Genomic DNA, 24,142 nt, shown 5'->3' with positions numbered 1-24,142 from the left:
CAAAGAAGGGAGAAGACGCCTGTGAGAGAGAGGGAGGCTGCGGCAATGAGTGGTACGATTCTCAACAACAGGATTGTGCCCTATATGTTATACTTATATTAAAATTAGATTGGGTCTGAATATTACATTATGTTACATTAGATCCAGACCCAATACAAACAATAGAATAAATACATGGATTTCGGGTCCAAATCCAAACCCATAATAGGTACAATGATACAACGATCCAGTCAGTCTTAATATCCTTAACCCGTCACAACCTTGGGAACCTTGTTGAACCGCCCTACAACCCAAGTCCACCCGATTGGACAAAACCACACCCACTGATTGAGCGTTGTTTGCGTACCGGAATCGAAACTGTGTGCCTAAAAATTTGGGTCATAACAGTTCTTGACGGTTTTTTGCATAAATTTTTGGTTAAAGCTACACTAAGAATATTTTTAAGTTAGCATGTTTATGTAATATAGATATATAACATAATACAAATCACAGAAACCTATATTGCCTCATTTTTTCACAATGTTTCTATATTTCAGCTCTTTCATTAGACTAGCTAGACAATGAAATTTTGCAACAGTCCACTAGTCATAAGCTCCTAAGCAATATGTTGATCACATAACATGCAAGATTGCACACATACATGCATAAATATGTGTGTGATACCATAGTCAACAAATGAGTGTAATATTTTGAGTTCAGTATGATTTTTCACGATAAATTCATTAATTGATCTTAATTTCATTTAAAATGTGATATGTTGACTATATCAGTATATATAATTCCTTACAGTTTTATTGGTTTTTGATTCATCAATAAAGCAATCTTTTATTTATTTGTATTTAAGTCTTTTAAAAGGTTTTTCAATGTGCTTGTGAGGCTTCCGCCTCACTTCATATCATAGTCACAGAACAGTTTGATAATAGCATGATAATATCACGAGAATATTGTGATATTATCACGAGAATATCGTGATAATATCAATTATTGTTACTGTTTTTTTATGTTCTACATCTTAAATGTGTGTTTTATTTATTTTGCATTTTTTACTTATTTTTATTTTATATATATATATATTATCTAAACATGTTATTTTCTTACTTATTTTTGTTATTTTTATATGTTTTTATTTTTTCAAGCCTTAAGATTTTTTCGAGATTTATCACTAAACCTATAATATCGCGAAAAATAGCCTCACCGAGGTATAGCCAATACCGATATTTGTGACTATGCTTCATATTCCAGTGGAGTCCTCATCAACCCTTTTCACAACATTGACCGTTATCATAGATATCAATCTCAGCTATATCTAAAAAGGAAAAACCATTAAATATTTTTATTATAGGTTTTATGATAAATCTTGGGAAAATCTTGACATTTTGAAAAAACAAAAAAATATAAAAATAAGTAAAGAGTAGGTTTCAGCAATCTTTTTGGACAAATTTAAAAATGCTGAAGATTTTTTTAATTACAGAACAACAAGAAAAAAGATATTGAATATATTTTGATAATGCCGTGGCATTTTTTAGTCAATCTTTTAAAATATCATGAAAATTTTCCTTTTTAATTGTCCTTTACGTCGCAATATCTCTAATGTTGCCTTATGACAATGATACATGTTTGTGCATGCGAGTAGACGCGAACACGTATAGTTGTAACATTGCATCCTTTTGTTATGAAAACTCTGTCAGATAATAGCTGTACCATGCTGTATCACGTATTGCCCCTACATCCATGTGACAGATGCAGATGAAAGTGTTGGAAAAATAAGAATTCTCATAACAGCCCTGACATACAAACTAAATAGCTGACAATTTAAAAATAAATCATCAAATAAACATATAAAGAGAGATACAGAAAAAAAAAACATATTGATTTCAATCACTTTTCTTCTTTTCTCCACAAAAGTTTCTTCTTTTCTCCACAAAATTTTCTTCTTCATTTTCTTTCTTTTACAATAAAAAAAGCTTTAATTAATATTTCTATTTGAGAAGAGAATGCAAAAGACTGTAACATAAACCCTGCAATGGGAACTTCGTAGTTGTATGTTATCTTAAGCAAAAGTCAGATAAAATAGAAATCTAAAAGTTGTAAAAGTCATCAAAGGTAGTTTATTACCAAAATCAATTAACTGAATTATGTAGAAACCGATACTACAGTCAAAGAATAACAGATGGACCACAGTTATATGGGTCATTTGCAAACACAACTGTTTTCTATAATTGAAATTGATGCCTAAAGCTACTTGTCATTTAAAATCATACCTACCTTTATGCTCAGCTATTCAAATTCAGACCCCTCGTAGCTATTCTTCTTTTAATCATAATTAATAGTTTCACTAAAGATGTATCTGTTTCCCTTCCTCCCTTGTGTTTTACAAGGATAAAATCATAAATTTAAATGAAAATAGGACAGGCCAACTTATTTTTATTTTCTGTCAGAAAATTTGGTAATTCAAATGCATGATTCATTTATGTTACGGATCTGAACAATTGATAATTCAAATGCAAGCCTCATTTATGTTAAGGGTATGGATATCCAGAAAATAAAAAATAGGAAAGGCTTTTCCTAATTTCACTTAAATTTAACATGCATTTGAATTACTCAAATTTTCAGATCCATAACAAAAACGAATGAATTACCAAATTTTCCAAGCATGGATCTGAATTATCATTTATTTGGGTATAATTTTGTAAATAACTTTTGTTTTCCATTATCAATCACCACGCTTAAAGAAGAATCAGGTGATTACTCAGCCGTCATGTGAAGAGCGTAGTTATGCAAACCAGTGTTATGACGTGGAATGTGGTACATCTAGATAGAAAAAAATGGAATCATGCACAATTGGAAACTGAAAACAAAGGTTCAAACTGAAAACCTGAAAACAGGAAGTCCGACGCGCAAAATTAACACAACTGCACATAGTGCACATCCAATCATAAGCTGCACCCGTGATTCTGCTACTTCCCTGGCCAACTGTCTTCACAGCATTCTCCTGACCAGTTGCAGTTGAACTCATGCCACCAGTTGGCTTGCTACTGTATCATAATGAAGAAACAATTGCATATGGGATTGTACACCATCAAAATTTAGAAATCGCATTAAGCTATTTTTCCATAGAAATTAAATATCATTCCTTTAAGAATTAAAAAAAAATCATGAATAAAAAAAGTAATAAACCAAAATGCAAAAAGGCCTTCAACTAAGAAAACTATGGAACATAAATCTCCAACATTTAGAAGTGATTTAGCACTGAAACCAGCATCAAAAGCAACCTATCAAACCCTTGTCATGGTTCTGATTCCATGAAAATACTTTGGGTCTGGCACGCAACACAGCAAATGTAAGAGAAGAATAGCCGAGGGAAGAGAAAACGACAATGAACTCAACCTAGAATTGGCCATAAGAAAGCCAGAACTCTATTCTTATATTTATAATGACTTTACATAACACTAATTAGGTTTTCATCATTAGGGCATCATTTTCCCTCGACATTACAACTTATACACTATGAGGGGTGACCACTATAATATTACAGCCAATTATATTTACAGATTCCTCACTTTTTTATAACTTGAAACATTGAAATAACAAGATCATTTGATATGGTATCTTCCTAACAGACCCTTTATCTCTCATCACACTAACTATATAGCTAGAGGACTCAATATCCTCTCTGTCTGATTCTATGTAACATGAGAGCTTCTGCACCCTCAAAGCACCTGTATCATACCCACATCCACACCTATATGACATAGGTCCAAAATTGTCCAAGTTTTAAAAGACTTAAAAACTTAAAAACTTAAAAAAAACTTTTAGTTGTATAATTGTAAATGTAATATATGGAGTATACTGTAGCCCCTGCCACACCATCTGCAGAAGTTTCAGAAGAAGCAAAACCGTTTCCTCCACCCTTCTTTTCTTTCGCTTCTAGGGAATTTCGGAGTGAATGAGTGCAACAAAACAAGGAAAGAAGGCTATAAGCTGCCTTACATGGAATTCCTCTTCATGCACACCTCCCAGAAATAGTATATGGTAATAATTGGATGCCTATGTCACACGGACTCTTCTAACATGGCACTGCACCCGCATCGCACTCGCACCCGGGTGGGTGCGACACTTGGACACAGCTTCCTTTGTGTTAGGTGAAGTCAACCATACTACGGTCCATTTCTATTCAAAAGTAGATTCAGTTAACCCTAATCAAGTTCATTTTTATCTATATTATATATATATATATATATATATATATATATAAATACATAAATGCACACAAATACGTGTAGTGTTAACTTAAAACTGTTAAAAATTATATATATATATTAATATATATATCCTCCCTGCACCCCCGCACCCAAGTTTTTTTAAAGTGCCACATCACCGCATCCGCACCCGCACCTATGTGACATAGTTGGATGCTAAATCTCCCTGGATTCCTCCAGCAGATCTGTGGGAATTAAAAGAAGAAAGTCTTTCAGTCATATCCCTTCCTCGCCATGTGAAAAGATTTCTATTTATGCTCAAAATCGTTCGGTGTGGACTTCAATTATCTAACTGAAAGGATCGTCCCCTGAAGGATATAGATCTAGCTCCAGCGGTGACACCCATAGTCATGGATCCAAAATGTGAACCAGTAGTGGCATTAGCTACAAGACAACCAAGCAAATTCCTGTTCAAGGCCCCCTTTTGTGTGACTGCAACCTTTTAGCCAAATATAAGGGCTGCTTTAGTGACCAATTGAGTCGTCAATCTCCGCACTCTTTGACCTGCAAGTCGAAAATAAAAGTTGTTTAAGCCACGGAGAACTCTCTTACTACTATCAGTCTAGTGAAACTCTTGTTTCTCCATGGGAGCCTTTGGAATAAGTCCTACCCATAACTACCGGCAAATAGTTCAATGAGTGGGTTTGGGTAACACTCTACTTATTGATTTACCAATTCCTTTCTCCTCCTAATGTAATCGCAGTTTTTTCACTCGCAGCCTGAATGCAGACAAACTGACTCCGGGGATTAGACCCATCCCTCAATGCGGCATTATGTGAAAGCACACAACATCAACCAAAAGATCTCTACATTTAAGAGTTCTCTCAGAGGTTGGGATTAACAGCCATATTCGGTATATAGCTTCGCCCCTTTGTATATTGTATACAAAGAAGAGTTTTGTCTTGTGGGGTACACTACACAATCCCTATCTTTATCTGTTTTTGTCCCACCTCCCATATTCACGGGTGCAAGGTCAAGCTCTACATAAGACCCCTATCCTTCCCTTCTTTATGAGCAGTGGATGAACTACTTACTGCTAGTCGACCTCCTTTTTCCTTTCAATAGAAGAAGGATCTATTGACTTGTTTCTTTATCTTATTTTCATAAGACAAGAAAAGTTGTCCAAGTAATTATGCATTCCACTTATCTTCACCCAATGATCCCATTAGTTCCGAAGGGTCTCACTCCCTTCCACATCCCTTGGTCGAGGGACAAACATTGGAACATGCACACTCACCATTAATAGTAACACTCGTGCACCCAGTTAATCATACAAATCCTACTCCCTACCGCCAACTTGTTGGGTCTCTGACATACTTATCCATCACTCAGCCAGACATAGCTCATGTTGTTCACTCAGTCAGTCAATTTCAACATGCACCTACAACTCTGCACATGAGTGCAGTGTTGAGAATAGTCAGATACATTAAACTATAACTAAGAAAGTTTTTCTTTCCTCTTTGTCATCACTTAATTTAATTGCTTATATTGATGCTGATTGGGGAGGAAATCCCAATGATAAAGTCTAACCTACTAGTTTTTGTGTTTTCTTAGGTGACTATGATTTCCTGGAGATGCATGAAACAGCACATAGTATCATTGTCCTTAACTGAAGCGGAGTATCGTGCGATGGCCACTACAACCATAGAGCTTGTGTGGCTTAGAAGTCTCCTCAGTGATATGGGCATAGTCATCTCTACTCCTTCGAGGATGTGTTGCGACAACAAAAGTGCAATTTATATCGCAAGCAATCACACCTTCCATGAGCGTACTAAACACATTGAGATGGGGTGCCACTATGTTCGTGATGAATAACTAAGTGGAACCATAGCACTGCCTTACCTTACATCAGAGTACCAGGTGGTGGACTTCTTCACTAAAGCTCTTGTTGCTCATCGTTTTATGTTCCTTCTCAACAAGCTTTCGGTTATATCCCCGTAAAGCTTGAGGGAGGGTGTTAAAATACATGTAATCAATATATATATAAATATATATATATATGTATATCCATCATACCCGATGAGGGTATTCCTGTAATTCTGCCCAATAGGGGCATTGTAGTCTTTTTATATTTTTTCTTCTTTTCTTATTTTTCCTTTTTCTTTCTTTTATTTTTTGTTTTTATTTTTATGAAATGCATTTAATGCATTCACATTGGGGGTCCCAACTAAGAGTCGTTGGGCCCCCAACGGTCACAATTGTGACCGTTGGGAGCCCAACGACACCTTGTTGGGCCTCCCAATGTGGTCTCTCTCTCCTTCTTTTCTCCCTCTCTCTCACTCTCCTTTGCCTATAAATAAGTGGGGTCTCCCCCTTTGTAAAGTATGGCTTCTTGAAGCCACTTCTTGCATTTATAAAGATTTTTTGTTTGCAAGCCATTGTTGGCTTTTGTGTATGTCCATTTTGGACTTGTTCTTTGCCTTCTATGTGTGAATGTCCATTATAGGACATTGTTCTTATTTTCGCATATTTCATTACAAGCCCTGCACCCCAAACCTTTCCTGGATGAATAGTCCTCTGACCTTCCTTAGGCAGCCTCTTTCCCTTCCTCTTTCTTTGAAAATTTCCCACCAAAACTAACCTTTTCTCCTTTTATGAACCTCTCTTGTATCAAAAGCCAAATTCACAGCCTCAAGTGCTCCAACCCGCAGGCCTCAAAATATTTGAGGCAATGTCAAAGGATTTTGGCACACTTTTTCTTCTTAATGCAGAAAATTGTAGCCAATTCCCTCTTTTAAAAGAGGCTATCAGGCGCATTCATCTAAATAATTGATCTGATTGGCTACTTTTGGGTGCATGAAGGCAACTTTCTTCCCCTACTGAAGGAAACATTGGAAAGTCTGGTTTGTTGCAAAGAAAGCTTTCGACCAGTGGCTCGCCTCCTAAGGAGAGATGCATTGACGATGTTCTGAGCAGAGTTACCGAAACGCTTCTTAGGTAGATGGGAAGCTCGCTTTTCGGAAACTCGCATCGGAAGCACGATACTCCTCACTTCCGAAACTTCATGGGAAGCTCGATTCCCCCATGCTTCTTCTATGCTTCTCATAGACATGGTCTATGCATACTATATATTTCTCACGTTTTTTTTCATCTTTTTCATGTATTTTCTCTCACGCTTTCACTCACTTTCCATGTACTTTCTTTAAATTGGTAACCATCATTGTTAGATTTAACAAAAATTTAACTCTTTTACTGAAAAATCATGAAATATAAGAATGATCAATTTTATTGTAGTTTTTATTTGTTTCTTGTTTGATTCCATATTGCTTCATTTTTTATTCATATTTCGCTTTTAAATTGAAACTTCGCTTCCTGCTTCGTATAAACTTTAAAATGTCTCGCTTCTCGCTTCCCGTATCGTTTCTCGCTTTCGTTTCCTAGTTTGGCAACTTTGGTTCTGAGAGGTCAAAAAACCTTTTTATTTTGCAGGGGAGCAGGGAACTACCGAGTCTTTCAGCATGAAAAGAGAAGTCAAACCCAACTCAACTTAAAAGGCTCAATCATTTGTAGGACTTTGCGGGATGGACCCTTGTATATAGGCTTGGGTCTTTCATGCAGGCCTTCTTTAAAATGGCACCCTGTGGGCCGATGCGTATAAGCTTGGGCCTTCTTAACGTGAGTCATTTGACATCTCACAGTCATCTAAACCACAGAAAGCTAATCCCAAATAGGCATAAAGAATGAATAAACTCCAGCAGGTCATTCGTCTCTCTCACCAAAGCTTGTATTGAGACCAATAGTGATCACAAAGGACGTTAAGAAACAGCCAGGGATACATATATAAGGGAATGCATTGATCAGGACAAATTTTTGTTAAAGCCTCAGCAAAAATCGGAATTGCAGGTGCTTTCAGCTTGATCTGAACCGATAGATGTTTTTATCATACTTTACTTAGTAGGACAAGTATTAGATTAGGTCTTTTTATGCACATATGCATCTTTTAGGGGGATGAAAAATCAACAGTGCAAGTTGTGCTAAAACTCAACGATAAAAGACTAGTTTTTTCGTTAACTCAATTTGATCCATATAATAAATGAACAATGACACACATCTAGAGGTTCAAATCCGAAGGAAAACACCTGCAACCATGTTTTTCAGGGGTCTAACACAAAAACTGAAGAAAATAGGTCCTAACCAATGCACACACATATATAGAGAGAGAGACACACACACACACAACACCGCAAGTTTTTTGAAATTGCTGTGTCGCACCTGCACCCGCATTTGCAAGTTTTTTGAAATTGCTGTGTCGCACCTGCACCCGCATTTGCACATATGTAACATAGGTCTTAGTTTTCAATGTAGTAGATGATGTGTTCACAGTCTTAAAGCGTATATGTGGTTGCTGTGAGGATACACCCCCTACAAGATCCCTTCATTTCCCACTACTAAAAGGAGGTGGAAGTAACGTCCATTTGGTGACATCTGGATAAGAAATTCAAATTTCAAACATCAACTGCAAAATACTCATCTTTGGGGGAAAGATTAATGCATATCAAGCACGGGCTCTCTAGCATGCCGTTCCATTTGCTAGCAGTTCTCATGGTTCCCAGGAAAACGGTAAGAAAAAAAGTAAAAAAGGACAACAAAGATGTTCAATTGTTTTCATTGGAAAGGAAATGGCAAACCAGATGCACTAGTTTCATGGAGATTAGTTTCCAAACCTATTGCACTAAAGATTCACCAACCTGGACTGCTACATGATGCTTTTGCATCTAAAGGACGGTGGTTTATTTCTACGAAAGATAGCTAGTGAGTAAAGATGACAGAAAAATACAAGTTGAGGGGCTGGACTTTGCTGTTGGCACTACTATTGCTTGGATATCAGGTTCAGGATTTTGGAAAAGACGACAATACCATTGAAGACATCTAAAGAAAGAATAATCACCAAGTTGTCAATGGTGTAAATATGGACTTCGTATCAGACGCTCCGCCAGGACCAATTTCCTTCTCCCTTCATATAAAACATTGCTAGACACAACGGAGGATGCAAGGTAGCTGATTGCTGGTTGGTCACAAGGGCTGCACGGTAGATGAGCACCAAGAAACCCAAATTGCACATACCACAAGCTAGTTACAGTAACTAAGAACATCTAAATCAGCTCAGAATAACAATCAAGAGAAATGAAACACTCTCTTTCATAATTTTAAGCAAATACTATTTATAATTTCAACTACAAAAAAAAAACTAACTGCTAATGTTCAATAAAATTACCTATACTCGAAGAAAAGCTTCCTTCCATCAACAACCAGGCCCTCATCACCAATCCCATCCATCATGCCACGTGCAGCTTCCTGTGTAACAATACCAGTTGCATGCTAGTACTCACATGTCAACAAGAATGATCAAAAGGTCACACTGAATCTTACCACAGAAGGGAAATCAATGAAAGCAAATCCACGTGAGATGCCCGTACTCCGCTCTTTTATAACACGAACATGGCGAAGTGGGCCCCATTCAGCCTATCATGATTAGCACCGTGTAAGATAATACACTGAAATGGATGTGACAATGTGTCTGTGAGAGAAAATATACCACAATACCCTTCTATGGTACACAATTTTGTTTGCTTGGATCTAACGGACAAATGTCAGATAATATAACCGTAGGAACATGTTTATCATTTAAAATGTTAGTAGGTTTAATCATCTCCAATCCATCACAAGATTTAATTTTCAAGATAATGAAAAACAGCCCACAATTCATGAAGATGAGCATAGTTTAAAAGTGGCCCAAAATATTATGGAGTAGACTTTAACACGTGAAAATAGGAAACAGACCATGCTAAACATGATTCCAATGGTAAGTATTTGCTTTTGGAAATTACATTTATGTAAATCAAAAGTATACCACTATGAGTTGTGGTGGTTCAGTACCACAATAAACGTACTCTGTGTGTATGTGTCCATATTAGGTCAGATATATCGCAGGGTTTTTAAACAAAATTCTGGGAAAATCTGAGCACGTAAAAAATAAAAAATTATGTAAATGATAAAGAAGAAAATTTGTTCTAGTAATATTTTTATGCATAAATGCAAAGAGAAGATAGAAAACATTTTTTACATATAAGAAGACAAAGACAATATTTTCAAAATATAAGTGATATCTGTGACAATGATTGATAATATGGAAAGCAAGGAAACATGTGTTACAAGAATCTGATAAAGATCTTCCTCAGTGGTCTTCTGCGACAAACCCTTCACCACAAGTGTTGCTGAAGGAGCCTGCCAGGAATATCATCAAAATGAAAAAAAATTCAGACAAAGAAAGCAAGAGAAATTAAAAAAAAAAAGACCACCCAGAATACCACTGTTAAATTATCTTGATGATGCTTATCATCCCTCTCTCTCCTTTTCTCACTCCTATCATAACGATTGTCCTCATAGCTGCCCTCTTTGTGGCTTCGTCCATGGCTGTAACCTCGAGGAGATCTAGATCTTTGTCGGTCATCATGCCCACGAGATCGAGAATGTTCACGCTGCCTTCGTTGTGGACTCTGATCTCTTTCCCGACTTGAACATCTCTTATCTCTGTCACGCTCACGCCTACGCCATCCCCCATCTCTTCTACTCTTTTCATGGTCAGAGTCATAGTAATGTCGAGAAAAGTTAGAATCTCTCTCACGACTATCCTCCCTGTTCTGGTGAGAAATACGGTGGTGATAATCATAATCATCACTTGCAACATTGTCACGATCACGCATGCCAAGCCTAATGGGCCTGTCAAACCCATAATCACGGTAACTCTCAGCCTCCCTATATTCATCCATGTCACGAAAATTATCTTCACGAAAGGAATTGATTCCATGGTACTTGTCAATATTGCGTAAATTATCAACTTCATGGAAAGAGTCAAGGTAGGGTTCTTTCTCATGTCTTCTACTTTCTCTGATAAGAGACATTTCTTCCTCAAAATTGTCTCTTCTCTGTTGAGGCCAAATGCCAGGAACTGGTGATGTGGAAGGATAATTCTCCCTGTCAAGCATGTCACGATGGAAGTCATCTCTTCGATAGGCACTTTCCCTTGATAAACCCCCATCCAGATATCTTCTTTCACCATATGAACTGCCAACCCTGCTAAGATAGATAAAACAAGCAAAAAGAAGCAAATATAAAACGTTGTAATGATTGAAAGCATACAAAAGCAAGTGATACCGCATTTATTCCTAACAATATTTTTTAAGGAAAGCATTTAGCATGCATGAAAATCATGTGCTACTAAAATCAATCACAGAATAATGTAAAACACAATTAGCATCAGAGGAATATGATCATTAAACACTAAGCACAAGATACAAATACGTTGCAGACAATTATGCGGACAAGAGCAAATATGAATATCATAACAAGATTTACATGCCTGGATAGGAAATGATGATAAACCAGACCCACCTACCAAGAGGTAAAATCCTCGACATACATACCAAACTTTCATATAGAGCAGCATGTGCATGTTCTCACCTAAAGTCTGGCTCAAGTACTGAACCATACCCTTCCAATGCCTGTGGATTCACAGAACAAGTCAAGTCAGCAATGAAAAATTATAGTGGGGTACAAATCCATTCCACATCCTCAATGGACAAGGGTTTCTTGATTGTTCTTTATGGTGATGCCACTAAATATTGAGAACAATCACATGAGCCATAAATGGTGAATATCATCCCGGATAGGTTATTAAGGAGGAAACCACAATTACACTGTTAGTATCCCATCCTTGCTGAAGAACATAGCGACCAGGATCCATTTTTTCCGATTGATTTCCTTCAATTACCCCCTTCAATGATCTATCTTTTAGAAGTTTCAGCTACAGGTTGTATGAAACCTATCCTGTAATGGATGCACAAACAGATATGGTTACACCACTGACAATCAAGAATCAATGTTCATGATTCAGCCACCTTTCACTGGATCCTATATAGCCAAATCCTCCCACAATTATCTCACCTAAAGATCTCAAATAATAACAATTATGGGAGACCAACATAAATAAACTAGGACTTCATATGCAAAAATATTCATCAAAACAGTGCAAGTGACCTGAAAACAGCAGTAAACAATGGCAGTTATCAAATTCCAGGCGCTATCCCATGTATTCTATTGGAGTTTGAAGTTATGCCAAATGTTACCCAAGGGAAGAACATCATCAAGCACAAAAATAAGGGGGAAAAAACTACACAAAGTCATGTTATAGGAATTTAAGTGTAATTAAAGGAGATAATGCATAATAGAAGCACACATGCAAGTACTGGATGGAAATATGAGTATGAGACGCTTACTTTATGAAAAGAAGGTGATAGATTTATGAAGACAGAAAAGTACTTGGAGTTGAATACTTTAAATGCAAGTGATTTAAATCACCAACTATTAATATGTAATTATTAAATTCAATTGTAAATGATAATACTTTTATGGTATTGGATAAAATTTTGGCAAATGTGTCATTTCCAGGTTCAGTTCATGTATATCCAAGTGAAGTTTTGAACACACAGAGCCTAGCTCAAACCATAATAGGGTGAAACAATCTTTCAGAAAAAAAAAAGTGAATAAATGTTGGATACAAGTTTAGATTGGAAATATGGTCCCTATCCATATCATGCCACTTTTGAACATTTGACAATTTATTTCTAATAATATCTTACAGCTGCCAAATTGGATATAGACCAGAAAGGGGTTTGCTATTCTAACTTTCGACAAAGTTTCAGTCACAAACACAAGATACTAAGTGAAGTGGCTTTCCCTTGAACAAAAACAATGATGAAGAGGAAGTAGTTCCAAGAGTGGTTCTTTGGAGTCCATTTGATATTTAACCCAAGCCCAAATTGCCCTCTGAGTGTGGGCATGTCTGACTTGGCAGTTTTCTTGGGTAATGTCAAAAATGTGTTCTTCCACTCTTTCCAATTAACCGCCAAGAGGTGAACACTCAGCATCTCAATGCAAGTCCATTTCATCCCTTTAAGCCTCATATGTCAACCTCTAACTGTAAGGCCCGTTAAAAAAACCCGTGTCGGACACGTGTCGAGTCCGGTCCGCCGTGTCGGGCTCGGATCCAGGCCCAACCCAGACCCGGACACAACCCGGGCTCTAAAATGTTCGGCTTGTGTCTTTAAAAAGACGCAGGCTGAAAAGGCGAGGGGCAAAACCCCTCACCCCTTTCTCTCTCCTCTCACCCGCCCGTCTTCGTCCCCTTCTCGGCTACCACCGGCGACCGAAGCCGCCGGCGACCATCGAGCACTGGCGACCCTCCCGTCGGTGACCCCCCATTCTTTTTCTCCCCTTTTTGTCTCCCGAACCCTCTTTTTCCCCCTCTCTGCTAACGTCGGTGACCACCGCGTTCGACGATTGCAGCCGTCGGCCTTCCCTTTCTTCTTCTTTGTACCTCCGACCATCAAGAGCCTCTCTCTGTGCGTTTGTCGGCGCTACCTTGCCAGAATTCTTCTCGGCACTCCTCGCCAGAACCCCAATGCCGGTGGTTCCCAGGTCTCTCTCTCTCTCTCTCTCTCTCTCCCGTCTGGCAGGGGTCTTGGCCCCTGCCACCCGGGCCTTCTGGCAGGCAGGGCCTCGCCCTGCCTCCTCTCGTCTAGCAGGAACCTCGGCCCCGCCGCTCGAATCTTCCGACAGTCTGCCCCCTGCCTTTGTGCATTTACGTCAGGCAAGGGGGCCCAACCCCCTGCCTCGTTCATTTTTCGGCAGACAGGGGGGAAAGCCCACTGCCTTGTTCATCTTTCGGCAGACAGGGGGGGTTGAGCCCCTTGCCTCGTTCAGCTTTCGGCATACAGGGGGCTTACCCCCTGCCTCGTTCATTTTCGGCAGACAGGGGGTGGACCTCGTTCATTTCTTTTCTCGGCAAGCAGAGGCGGAGCCCCCTACCTCCGTGTGGTCGTGGACGGCCGGCAAGGGCTACGTTTTTTGTCTCGCAGCAGGCCGGCAGGAGCAAGACTCCTGAGGCCCTCTGACTGGTCGGCAGGGGCCAAGCACCCTACCCCTGTCGCCTTCTATATTTTCCCGGCGGGACAGCAGGGGCTGGGCCCCTGCCACCTTTAGTATTTCTGGCAGGTCAGCAGGGGCCAAACCCCTGCCGCCCTCTGCATTTTCGACATGCCATCAAGGGTGAAACCCTGCCCCTCCAATTTTATCGTTTCTTTGCTAACGATTTATCTTTTTGCAGATTGCACGACGGAACACGCTCGCGCCCTGTGGCTTGAGCTCATACGTACCTACGCCCGCAGACGTACGAGAACCCGCAACCCCCAAGGTAAGGAAAAGTTGCGTGAAAAGACCATGAACAGACAAAAACTAAAATAAGAAAAGATAATTAAAACGGAAAGCAAAAGACAATTATATAAGTATATGTATAATAATATATATGTATGCTTTTTTACTCAAGGACACGGTTTCGTGATCCTTGTCCTCTTTACTTTCCTGCACTTTCCTTTTTGCCGACACGCTTTATATGCTCAGGCTTTTATTTTTCTGTCTTTTTACTTTCCTGCACTTTCCTTTTTTTGTTGCCCCGCGCTTTATGTGCCCAGTCTTTTACTTTCCTGCCTTTTTACTTTCTTGCACTTTCTTTTTCTGTTGCAGTCGCGCTTTATATGCCCAGGCTTTTACTTTCCTGTCTTTTTACTTTCCTGCACTTTTCTTTTCTGGTTGTCGTCGCGCTTCATATGGCAAGGCTTCCACTTTTTTACTTACCTTTTGTTCTCGTTGTATGATATTCGTTAGATGATGCTATTATGTTATGTGTTTTATTATTACTTTTTTGAACTGTTGAGCTTGATGCGAGGATTTTGCCCTTGCGATTCTTTCAGAGCAAACCCAGCAGGGCGTGTGAGCGCATGCAGAAATATTCGCTCTTTTCGACAAATATGCAAAATTGAGCACTGGTGTTTCAAACTTGAGAAAATGTTTTCCTATGGGGATTTTGGTTTTCTTTAAAAATACAGGCATGCATAGACTTACAATCTCTGTGGTGGGTTACTTTCGAGTAACCCTTATCTATCATCGTAGTTGTACCTTTGGATAGGAAAGATGTGTTGCACTGTGATGAATAGCCCGTGAGGTCAAGGAAACCTCATAGCATGAAATGGGCAAAATGTTGAAATTCACAAAAGGGTGACTATGCTTTCACAGGCAAGATGCTCGAGTGGGTCTAATGGACTAGAGCATGCAGAACGGGGTGGCAGTTAAGAAACATCTGTCATGCCCGTTCGCCACGGTTCATCAAGAGAGGATGGATGGTACAAAAACACCGATGGGCAAATGACTCAGCTTCCCCAGTCATCGAAGTTAGGAAAAATGGACTACCATAATTATCCTAGGTGGTAGTTGGCAGGCACTTCTGTAGAATTTAGATGCATCCATAGGCCACGAATGCCTTTGAGGAATTCTCTCTCGGTCACTGGCCGTCCCCTTAGGAGCAGACTCAGTCAGCTATTCAGGGCATCATAAAATACATGGCATAATAAACCCCGGATCGGTATCGGTTGTTTTTACGTTTCACATCTATGCATGCATACCCACAGGCCAGTTAATATCGAAACTAAAAACATCTTGTTCACACTATTGTTTAGTTACACACCTCAAGATTCCTAATTGCTCACCGTGCTTAATTTTATTGGGTGTTAGTTATGTTGATTTAGCTTGCTCTCCGCCTATGGAATCAATTGGTCATGAATATTTGCATGCGTAGTTAGTTTGCCATGAATTTCTATAATTGTTTAGTCGGTGAACATCAGAGTTACTGAAAGCGCCCCTATAGTAGGGGAAGCGCACTTCCCCGATACGCGCTTCCGAAATGCATGGGGAAGCATACCCTTTTTTTGAGAAGCGCGCTTCTCATTTATGGGAACGCACTTCCCCCTCGCTTTCCTCTTTTTTCCATTTTATTTTTTTCGCTTCTGGTTCGCTTCCTAGGTCGCTTCCGGTTCGCTTCCTAGGTTGCTTCCGAGATGGTTTGTGATTCGCTTCTAAGTAGTCCCACGCTTCTCGCTTCCTAAATTTTTGAAAGTGCCTCGCTTCCCATATCGCTTCCTGCTCCCGCTTCCTCTTCTGGCAGCCATGGTGAACATGCTTTGCAGTAGCTGTTGTACTTTATTGTGTTTTGCGCACCTACCATTTTTTTTTTTGCGAAAGTGACCCATTTTATGGGTGCAGGTGGCAGTTTGGTTCTCCAGACAGTCGATGGTGCGATGCAGCATGGCTTGAGACCTCACTCTTCTTACTGGCATCCTGGCTACGTGTTTTGGCTTGAATTTTGGCTCAAGGGAAAAAAACCCATTAATTTTGTACAGACTAAAATTTTATCGGTGAAATATACTTTTTTGCTCGCTAACTAGTTTTGCTAAGTTGATTTTTCTGGTTTTCGTGCTAACGTGCCCAGAATCGTCAACTTGTTCCTCTTTCAAAAGAAAAAAATCTGTTTCCGCTGACTTTGGAAATCAAAAACTCTGAATTTTGAAAGGTTTGTCTACATATTTTCCACAGTTTACAAGTTGAAATTTTGGAGTGTTACACTAACAAGCAAGAAATGATGGTGGTTGTCAAAATGCATCCTCCCCCAAGCCATGCAAGCACAATGTGTGAATGGGTGAACAGTTATTTCCTGTTAGAGATGCAGAATACATGATCACCAAGCAAAGATGGGTTCTAGGAGAGGGACCACATCTCCAAATAGCTTTTCTCCGTAACACCAGTTCCAACATTGAATGATAGCATGAATTTTAATGGAAAGGTTCCGTTTTCTACCACAACTTCAGTCTTGGATTAAATTAAACATATGGTGCTAACGATGAAGTTATCTCTAAGCATTCTAAGTGTTGAAGATGTACTGCAAACTTGAATATCCAGTGTTTTTTGTCAGCTGCCCTTTCTTATCCACTTGTGATGAGAATTCTATCATAGTACACTTATTATCAGGATAAAATTCTTAATCTACTAAAAAAAACCTTCATATAATTGATCAATATCTATAAGCACTTTTCAAACTTTTTCTACCATACAATTATAAAAGTGTGTTGTTACACAGAAAAAGTGAAGCTTACCCAATACCTACGAATCATTGATCTGCAAATAAAAGTGTGGTAGGCACTAAATGAACTACAGTAACAATATAACAATGATATGCAACTGAATGTGTAATAGCATACAATGTGTTAGTAACTTGGTATGATGGGAAGAGGTGGCCAACCATCATTTTCCTAACTTTGCCTTTCAAAGCAAAATTACATCTAAAAGGCCCTTTCAATTTTACAAAATGACAAAAACATATTTTATTTTGGGTTTTACTTTGGTCCCCACAAGGGTGCATACTCTCCAGTGATCTCCTTGATTTTCATCAAATGTTCACATTGAACACTTTGGATCCGACCTTACAGATGGGATCTCTATAATACTTTTAGTGCAGTACATGCATAAGATCAGGAGATTTATGATCTGTACAGGTTCTTCACAAGAACCTAAAAACAAAGCTTACAGTGAACCAAAACTTCAAAACAAAGGAAAACTTTAAGATCAAAATAATTTGATTCAAAGCATGTTTCTTACTGAGCAAACAAGCTTAAACAAAGCAAGGTCTGACCAATAGTCAGACAGCATCCGCAACCATGAGATTCAGTTGGAGTATGGTGTCTTCAAGTGCACAAAAGGAAATTCCATTAATTAGCATGCTTACAGAAATAACTTTATTTAAATTTCATAAAAAAAATAGGAGAATTGCAATTCTCAACCCAAGAAAGTGTGCATCCAAAATTTTACCTACTTTTCCTGCTAAGCTTTAGAAGCACCTATATTCCCCATATCAAAAGTTGTTGCTTGGGAAGTGAAATTTTTGGAGGCTAAATGGATGCGCCAAAAAATATACTGTAGACCTTACGAGCTTCCTAATATCTACATTTGAAATTTTAAAGTTCAGATAAAGCATACTTTATCAATCGATTGTCTTAAACAATAACCGCTTCAATAGTGAATCTTAAAAAAAGCAGCTTGTTCTTCTCTGTAAGACTAATATATCCACTCAATCAACAAAATGAGGTGCACACAGATATCCACTCAGATCTAGAAAATAAGGGAAACACAGATATCCACTGAATGTAGAACATAACATGCGCATGCATGCAGGCCCACGCACACTAACGTGAACACACATGCCAATGTGTGCATATGCGTGTGCCCACACACATAAAACAAGGACACTCACAAAAGGTGCAAAAGTTATGGACATAAGATTCTGGGAACATTTAACAAAGAACATTATTCAATCTTAAGTGTGACATTCAGTATCTTAATCAGGTCATGACTGCACAATATGGTCAAGCATATACTAAACATGGAATTGGATCAATAAAAGCAGTTCTTGAAAAGCATCACAATGTCCATGACTTTATGCTTCTTTTATGATCACGAGTCCTGATTTGTTGCTAATTGTTCTTCAATGACATTTTTTTTATTGATCTTGAGTCATGGCAATCTGTAATTGTTCAATAGGAATTTGGAGTTTTACACTCAACTGTTCTAATATTACATTACTTATACAGCTATATGCAATTTAAACGTGCACATGCTTCATAATTTTCACAAAGTTGCTAAATTGAATTTCATATACAAGCCCATGTCCATGTGGAGGATGGAATCTGGTGGAGTTACCGATTGGCAACCTTGAGGTTAAGAATTAGGTTGCTTCCTCTCATGCTTTACAACCACATTCCCTCTTCTCCACTCCTAGAGGGTAACTCCCCTCTATCTCACTTTCCTTTCACTGTCCCAAATAATCAAAGAGAAAAATACCTAGAATTCAAATCCTATAAACAATTGCAATAGTCTTCTACAAATTCTTTCTCCAAGATGTTCTTAGATCTCACTACCGTATTTAAGGAATCCAAATGGTGCTTTGATTACTACTCTTCACCGATTTAACACAGGTGTATTGACACAATGTGACAAGAGTGAAGATGCATGTGTAGTCAAAAGCACTAGGTGGGGCCTAGTCGGTAGACCTCTAAAAAGACTAATCAAGGACTACCCGGTACTAGTCAGACTAGTCAGTACCCCAATTATATATATATACAAAATATATAAAAATATGTTTGATTCTTTTTGTAATATTTTCATCAAACAAGTACACAATTTACACATGCTTTCAGAAAATATATATATAACCAGAATATATAATATATATACATGTATATTCAATAATTGATAACACATTCTTTTTTTTTAAAAGAAAGGCAATAATTCATAACATATACAGTATAATCAACAAGACATGATTCTTTATATTTTAAAAACTTTAAAACATGTTTCTTTATATTTTTGGAAGAAAAATCATGAAAAACTTATTATTTTCTTAGCCTTTTCTTGTTATTTATATTTTTTCAAGTTTTTAAACTCCCCAGCTATTCCCAAAATTTATCAACTTTTGAAAATCTCTCCAAGAAATACCCTCGCCAAGAAATTACCTTTAACAATACTGGTGACTATGATTATATATATATATATATATATATATATATATATATATATATATATATATACAAAAAATCATACTTTCAGCCTTTCACAGAAGCACAGTAACACGTACATATATAATTAACATATTACATAATCAGTAATACTAAAAACATGCTTTCAAGTTTTTATACAAAAATTCATAAAAGCTCACACATATATATGATTACAAACACAAATCACACACACACACACACACACACACACACACACACACACACACACACACACACATATATATATATATATATATATATATATATCACTTTCAGCATTTAACAAAAAAAAATCATCAGAAACGAAAACTCACACATATATACGATTACACACACACACACACACACACACACACACACACATATATATATATATATATATATATATATATATATATCACTTTCAGCATTTAACAAAAAAAAATCATCAGAAACAAAAACTCACACATATATACGATCACACATATATATATCACTTTCAGCATTTAACAGAAAAATTCATCAGAAACAAATTAACACACATATATATAAAAACATAATCATTTAGAATTAAACCCCTCTCCCTTCGTATAGTCTTTAAAAATATATATAATAATAAATGACTAAAATGCTTGTGCTCCTAGGCGAGAGCAGCTTCGTTATTGACTCAGCGCCTTAGTCGATGCCTAGTCAGCAAAATTGGTATCTTTTAATGTGCACACCTAGGAATTGTAAAGCCTAGGCATTTTACTTACACCTAGGCCGACTAGGCGACACCTAAACAGAGCTTTTGACTACATAGGTTGCACTTAGCATTTGGGCATGCCCACAAGCCATGTCAATAAACATACACCAACTAAATTCTTCCATCATTAAACAAGTGAAAACTTCTCCAAAAAATACTTCTTTAAGGGTTGATAGTCGTGATAAATCCCAAGACTCCCCTTACTCCTTTTTTTCTCCCATTTCCCTCCACCTCCTACCTTCTAGCGCACTCCGGTGTGGTTTCCTGTAGCCATTTGTAAGAACCGCTCTCTCTCACACTGATAACAAGAAACTTTTTCTTTTACCTTTTTAAACAATGGCACCCTATGGAGTTGGAAATTCTGCTAATATTGGCAATCTTCTTAACCTTGACACAAGGAAACTGGGTTTGAACATTATCTCATTGTTAGCTCTTTGATGTATTTCTTACTACAAATATACTTGGTCCCAGCAAACATGTCAATCTATATCACAGGGACTCGGCAAAATGGGTGCCGCACCCGCGTCGACGCGACGTGGTTGCACATGCGCGTGAGGCACCCGGTGCGATCAACTCAACCCTGGGTGCAGTCAACGCACCCAGGGTCATTTGTGTCTTTTTTTTAACTTTAAAAAAAATTGCCCGATAAATGTGCTGCCGAGGGGAGGATTAGGGCAAATTTTTGCCCTAATCCTCCCTTCCTCTCCTCCAGACCTCTCCTCCTGAAGCCTCCGCCGAACCTCGACGCCGACAGCTCCGCCGGACCTCCCCTCCTCAGGTACGCACTCTCCTCTCTGACTCCCGTTGCTCTCCTCCTCTCCTCTCTGACTCCCTCTGCTCTCCTCCTCTCCTCTTCGACCTCTCCCCTGCACAAAGAGGGTGCATGGAGGGGGCTAGACCCCTCCCCTGCACAAAGAGGCCGCAGGGAGGGGGCCCGACCCCTCCCCCTGCCAACAGAGAGTGTAGGGAGGGGGCTCGGCCCCTCCCCTGCACAAAGAGGGAGGACAGGGAGGGGGCTCGGACCCTCCCCTGCACACAAAGAGCGCAAAGAGGGGGCTCGGCCCCTCCCCTGCCAACAGGGAGCGCAGGGAGGGGCTTGGCCCCTCCCCTGCACAAAAAGGGCGCAGGGAGGGGGCTCGGCCCCTCCCATGCCAACAGAGAGTGTAGGGAGGGGGCTCAGCCCCTCCCCTGCACAAAGAGGGCGCGCAGCTATGTCACATGGGTGCGGGTGCGGCGCAATTTCAAAAAATTTGGTCACGAGGACTTGGCTATATATATATATATATATATATATATATATATATATATATATATATATATATATATATATATATATATATATAAATACTCGATCAAAGTTGTGCCCATTAGGGCACAGGTGATGAGTTGTGAAGCCTGATTCAGGGTTTTTTTCCTTAAATTCTGTAGCCCAGAAAATTTTAAAAAAAATCAAAAAATGGACCAAAATGACCCTGGATGCGTTGACCGCACCCAGGGTCGGGTTGACCGAGTCCGAGCCGCACCCATGTCCGCACCCGTGTCCGTGCGTGTCGACGCGGGTGCGCCGACCTTGGAGTCGAGTCCGTGTGACATAGGCACGCAGGGAGGGGGCTCGGCCCCTCCCCTGTCAACGAAGCCCTATATAAACATTTTAAAAAGAATAAAATAAGGATGATAAAAGAGTAACTTTAGTAGCTTTTAGTGAAACTAATGTATCTCTTTCCGAATACAGAAGAGAACATGTGGGGTTGGGCATTCGAAGTTTCGAGGGAACTAAAAAGGGAGGGGAGAGGAGAGGGAGGGAGATTTTCTGGAAATTGGCATCTCAACAATCAACCGCCACTAGACATGAGCATTTCAACATGCATGAGCAAAACAATAACTTCAACATCTTAACTTCCACAGCCACTGGAGCAGCTGTTTGAGAGTTATTTTATTAACTTGGGTAGTTGAACAGAATATATAAAACATTGTGTCTTTGGAAATACACCAAATGTTAAGCACTTTTTGTAAATTGTTCGAGAGAAAAAGGCAACATAGCCAGAATGACTTTCCATGAGGTCGTTTTTTTCATGGTAGTCTTCAAAGCTCCCTCTCAGGGGTGGGAATACTACTTCCGAATCCGAAACCCATTGACTTTCTATCCAGCCCTATATTTTTCCTCAAACCTCATGCCCAACCTGCCTGAAGTTGTCTCCAATGGTGAACCGACACTCTGGACGGCCATGCACTTTGACGTTCTCATGTTCCCATCATCTCTGAGAAGCCATCAGAGGGTTCGTGGAGAAGTTACCGAGGAAGAGTAAGTGGCTCGAAAGTGGAAGTATATGCTTTGCTTTATAGATAAGACAGCACAATGGAATGGGTCCAATGGAATCCAAGACCTTGTGTAATGCATGTGGGTTACAAAACCAACAGGTTGTTTCCAAAATATCATCCAGGAGTAAGCTTGACTTTACTGTTATGGAAGCATTCAAATTCACATAGGAAGGTGATGGAGATGAGGATAGGGAAAGCAATAATAGGAGATGGTGGTACATGGTGATTTAGGTGTCCACTGAAAAATGAAATATTTTTTCCTTTTTTGGGGGCGTTACAACATTAGTTTTAGAATTTAGACCATGTTTGGAAGTAAAAAAATCACAAAAGAAAAGAAAATTTTGCATATGAGAACTTCTCTCAATGAAAATTTTTCTCTTGTTCGTGTGACATGAGAAAATGTGAGGAAAATACTTGTTGTGTTACACTAAGAAATTTGATGTTGGAAAGCTCTCTCCACAGATTTAACTAGTTATACACAATATGAAGATATAGACAATAATGACCAAGTTAAAACCAGATTCGACCAATAACCTAATACAACCTGGATTCATTCAGATCTACCAAGAAATCTTTACAAAAGACAACAAAAAAGAACCGATTTACGAATTCAAGCAAACAATCCTCATATCAAATTATATATCAAGAAACCAGAAGAACTCAATCAACAATCAAGGCCCGCAAAGGAAACAAATTGGGGATTGTAATTTCTGGTCAACGTCTTTTTTTTTTGACAAGTTCTACTCAGTGTCAACAACCCAAAAAGTTTTTTAAAAAAGAGAGAGAAGGAAGAATAAGAAGAATCCCACACAAACCAATCAAACATTTCTCGGGTTACATTTTCCACAAAAAGAAACACCAAAATCTCTAGAAACGAGCAATACCCAAGAAACCATGCAACAATCCTCTTCAAAACGAATCGATCAACGATGGACAAGGGAGGGGGGTCCAGCGAACCCCTCCTGCTAAAGTTGCAGAGAGAGAGAGAGAAGTTCCACCGGACGGTGGACGAGGGAGGGGTTTTCTGGCGATCCCTTCCTGCCAAGGCTACAGAGAGAGAGAGAGAGAGAGAGAGAGAGAGTACCTGAGAAAGGAGGAACACCGCCTCAGTTCGCGGGAGGAAGATGAAGACGTTCAGGGAAGAGGGGATGCCCTGTTTTGAGGGTAAGGGCTGCCCTAATCAGAAGAGAAAAAACTTTCCTACCATTTTCCTGCTCCCAAACGTAGAGACACAAAACAAACAAGAGGGTAAGGTGATTCCAGATGTTGGTACTCTTTCTTTACTTATTGTTTCAAGCATGGATTATGGAGCTCGTTGGTTCAAGTAATTATTATACATCCGC

The 24,142-nt window shown here is 39.0% G+C and overlaps 1 protein-coding gene across 8 annotated transcripts in view; it reads right to left on the bottom strand.

Annotated features, from left to right (window-relative positions):
- The window catches only part of LOC149837607 (SUPPRESSOR OF ABI3-5-like), a 42,078-nt gene extending 17,979 nt beyond the window's left edge, over positions 1-24,099 (bottom strand). For 3 of the 8 annotated variants that reach the window (XR_016431910.1, XR_016431912.1, XM_090006138.1), the window contains exons 1-8: positions 23,884-24,099; positions 11,956-12,086; positions 11,721-11,761; positions 10,568-11,336; positions 10,413-10,484; positions 9,630-9,722; positions 9,475-9,554; positions 2,876-3,035 (exon numbers count right to left, since the gene is read on the bottom strand). Coding sequence is in view for 5 of the 8 variants with exons in the window: in XM_090006138.1 (XP_089862264.1) it covers positions 2,876-3,035; positions 9,475-9,554; positions 9,630-9,722; positions 10,413-10,484; positions 10,568-11,336; positions 11,721-11,761; positions 11,956-12,003 (1,263 nt within the window). In the remaining 3 variants the exon portion in view is untranslated. The remainder of the gene's footprint in view (positions 1-2,875; positions 3,036-9,474; positions 9,555-9,629; positions 9,723-10,412; positions 10,485-10,567; positions 11,337-11,720; positions 11,762-11,955; positions 12,087-23,883) is intronic. The other 5 variants (XR_016431911.1, XM_090006139.1, XM_090006140.1 and 2 more) reach the window with 4 other exon arrangements.
- Between the last annotated feature and the right edge of the window lie 43 nt (positions 24,100-24,142).

The sequence above is a fragment of the Nuphar pumila genome, chromosome 5, assembly GCF_984573655.1.
Source record: "Nuphar pumila chromosome 5, dmNupPumi1.hap1.1, whole genome shotgun sequence".
In the NCBI taxonomy this organism is placed as follows: Eukaryota; Viridiplantae; Streptophyta; class Magnoliopsida; order Nymphaeales; family Nymphaeaceae; genus Nuphar; species Nuphar pumila.
Note: the sequence above shows the minus strand (reverse complement) of the source record. Positions and strands in the feature narration are given on the sequence as shown.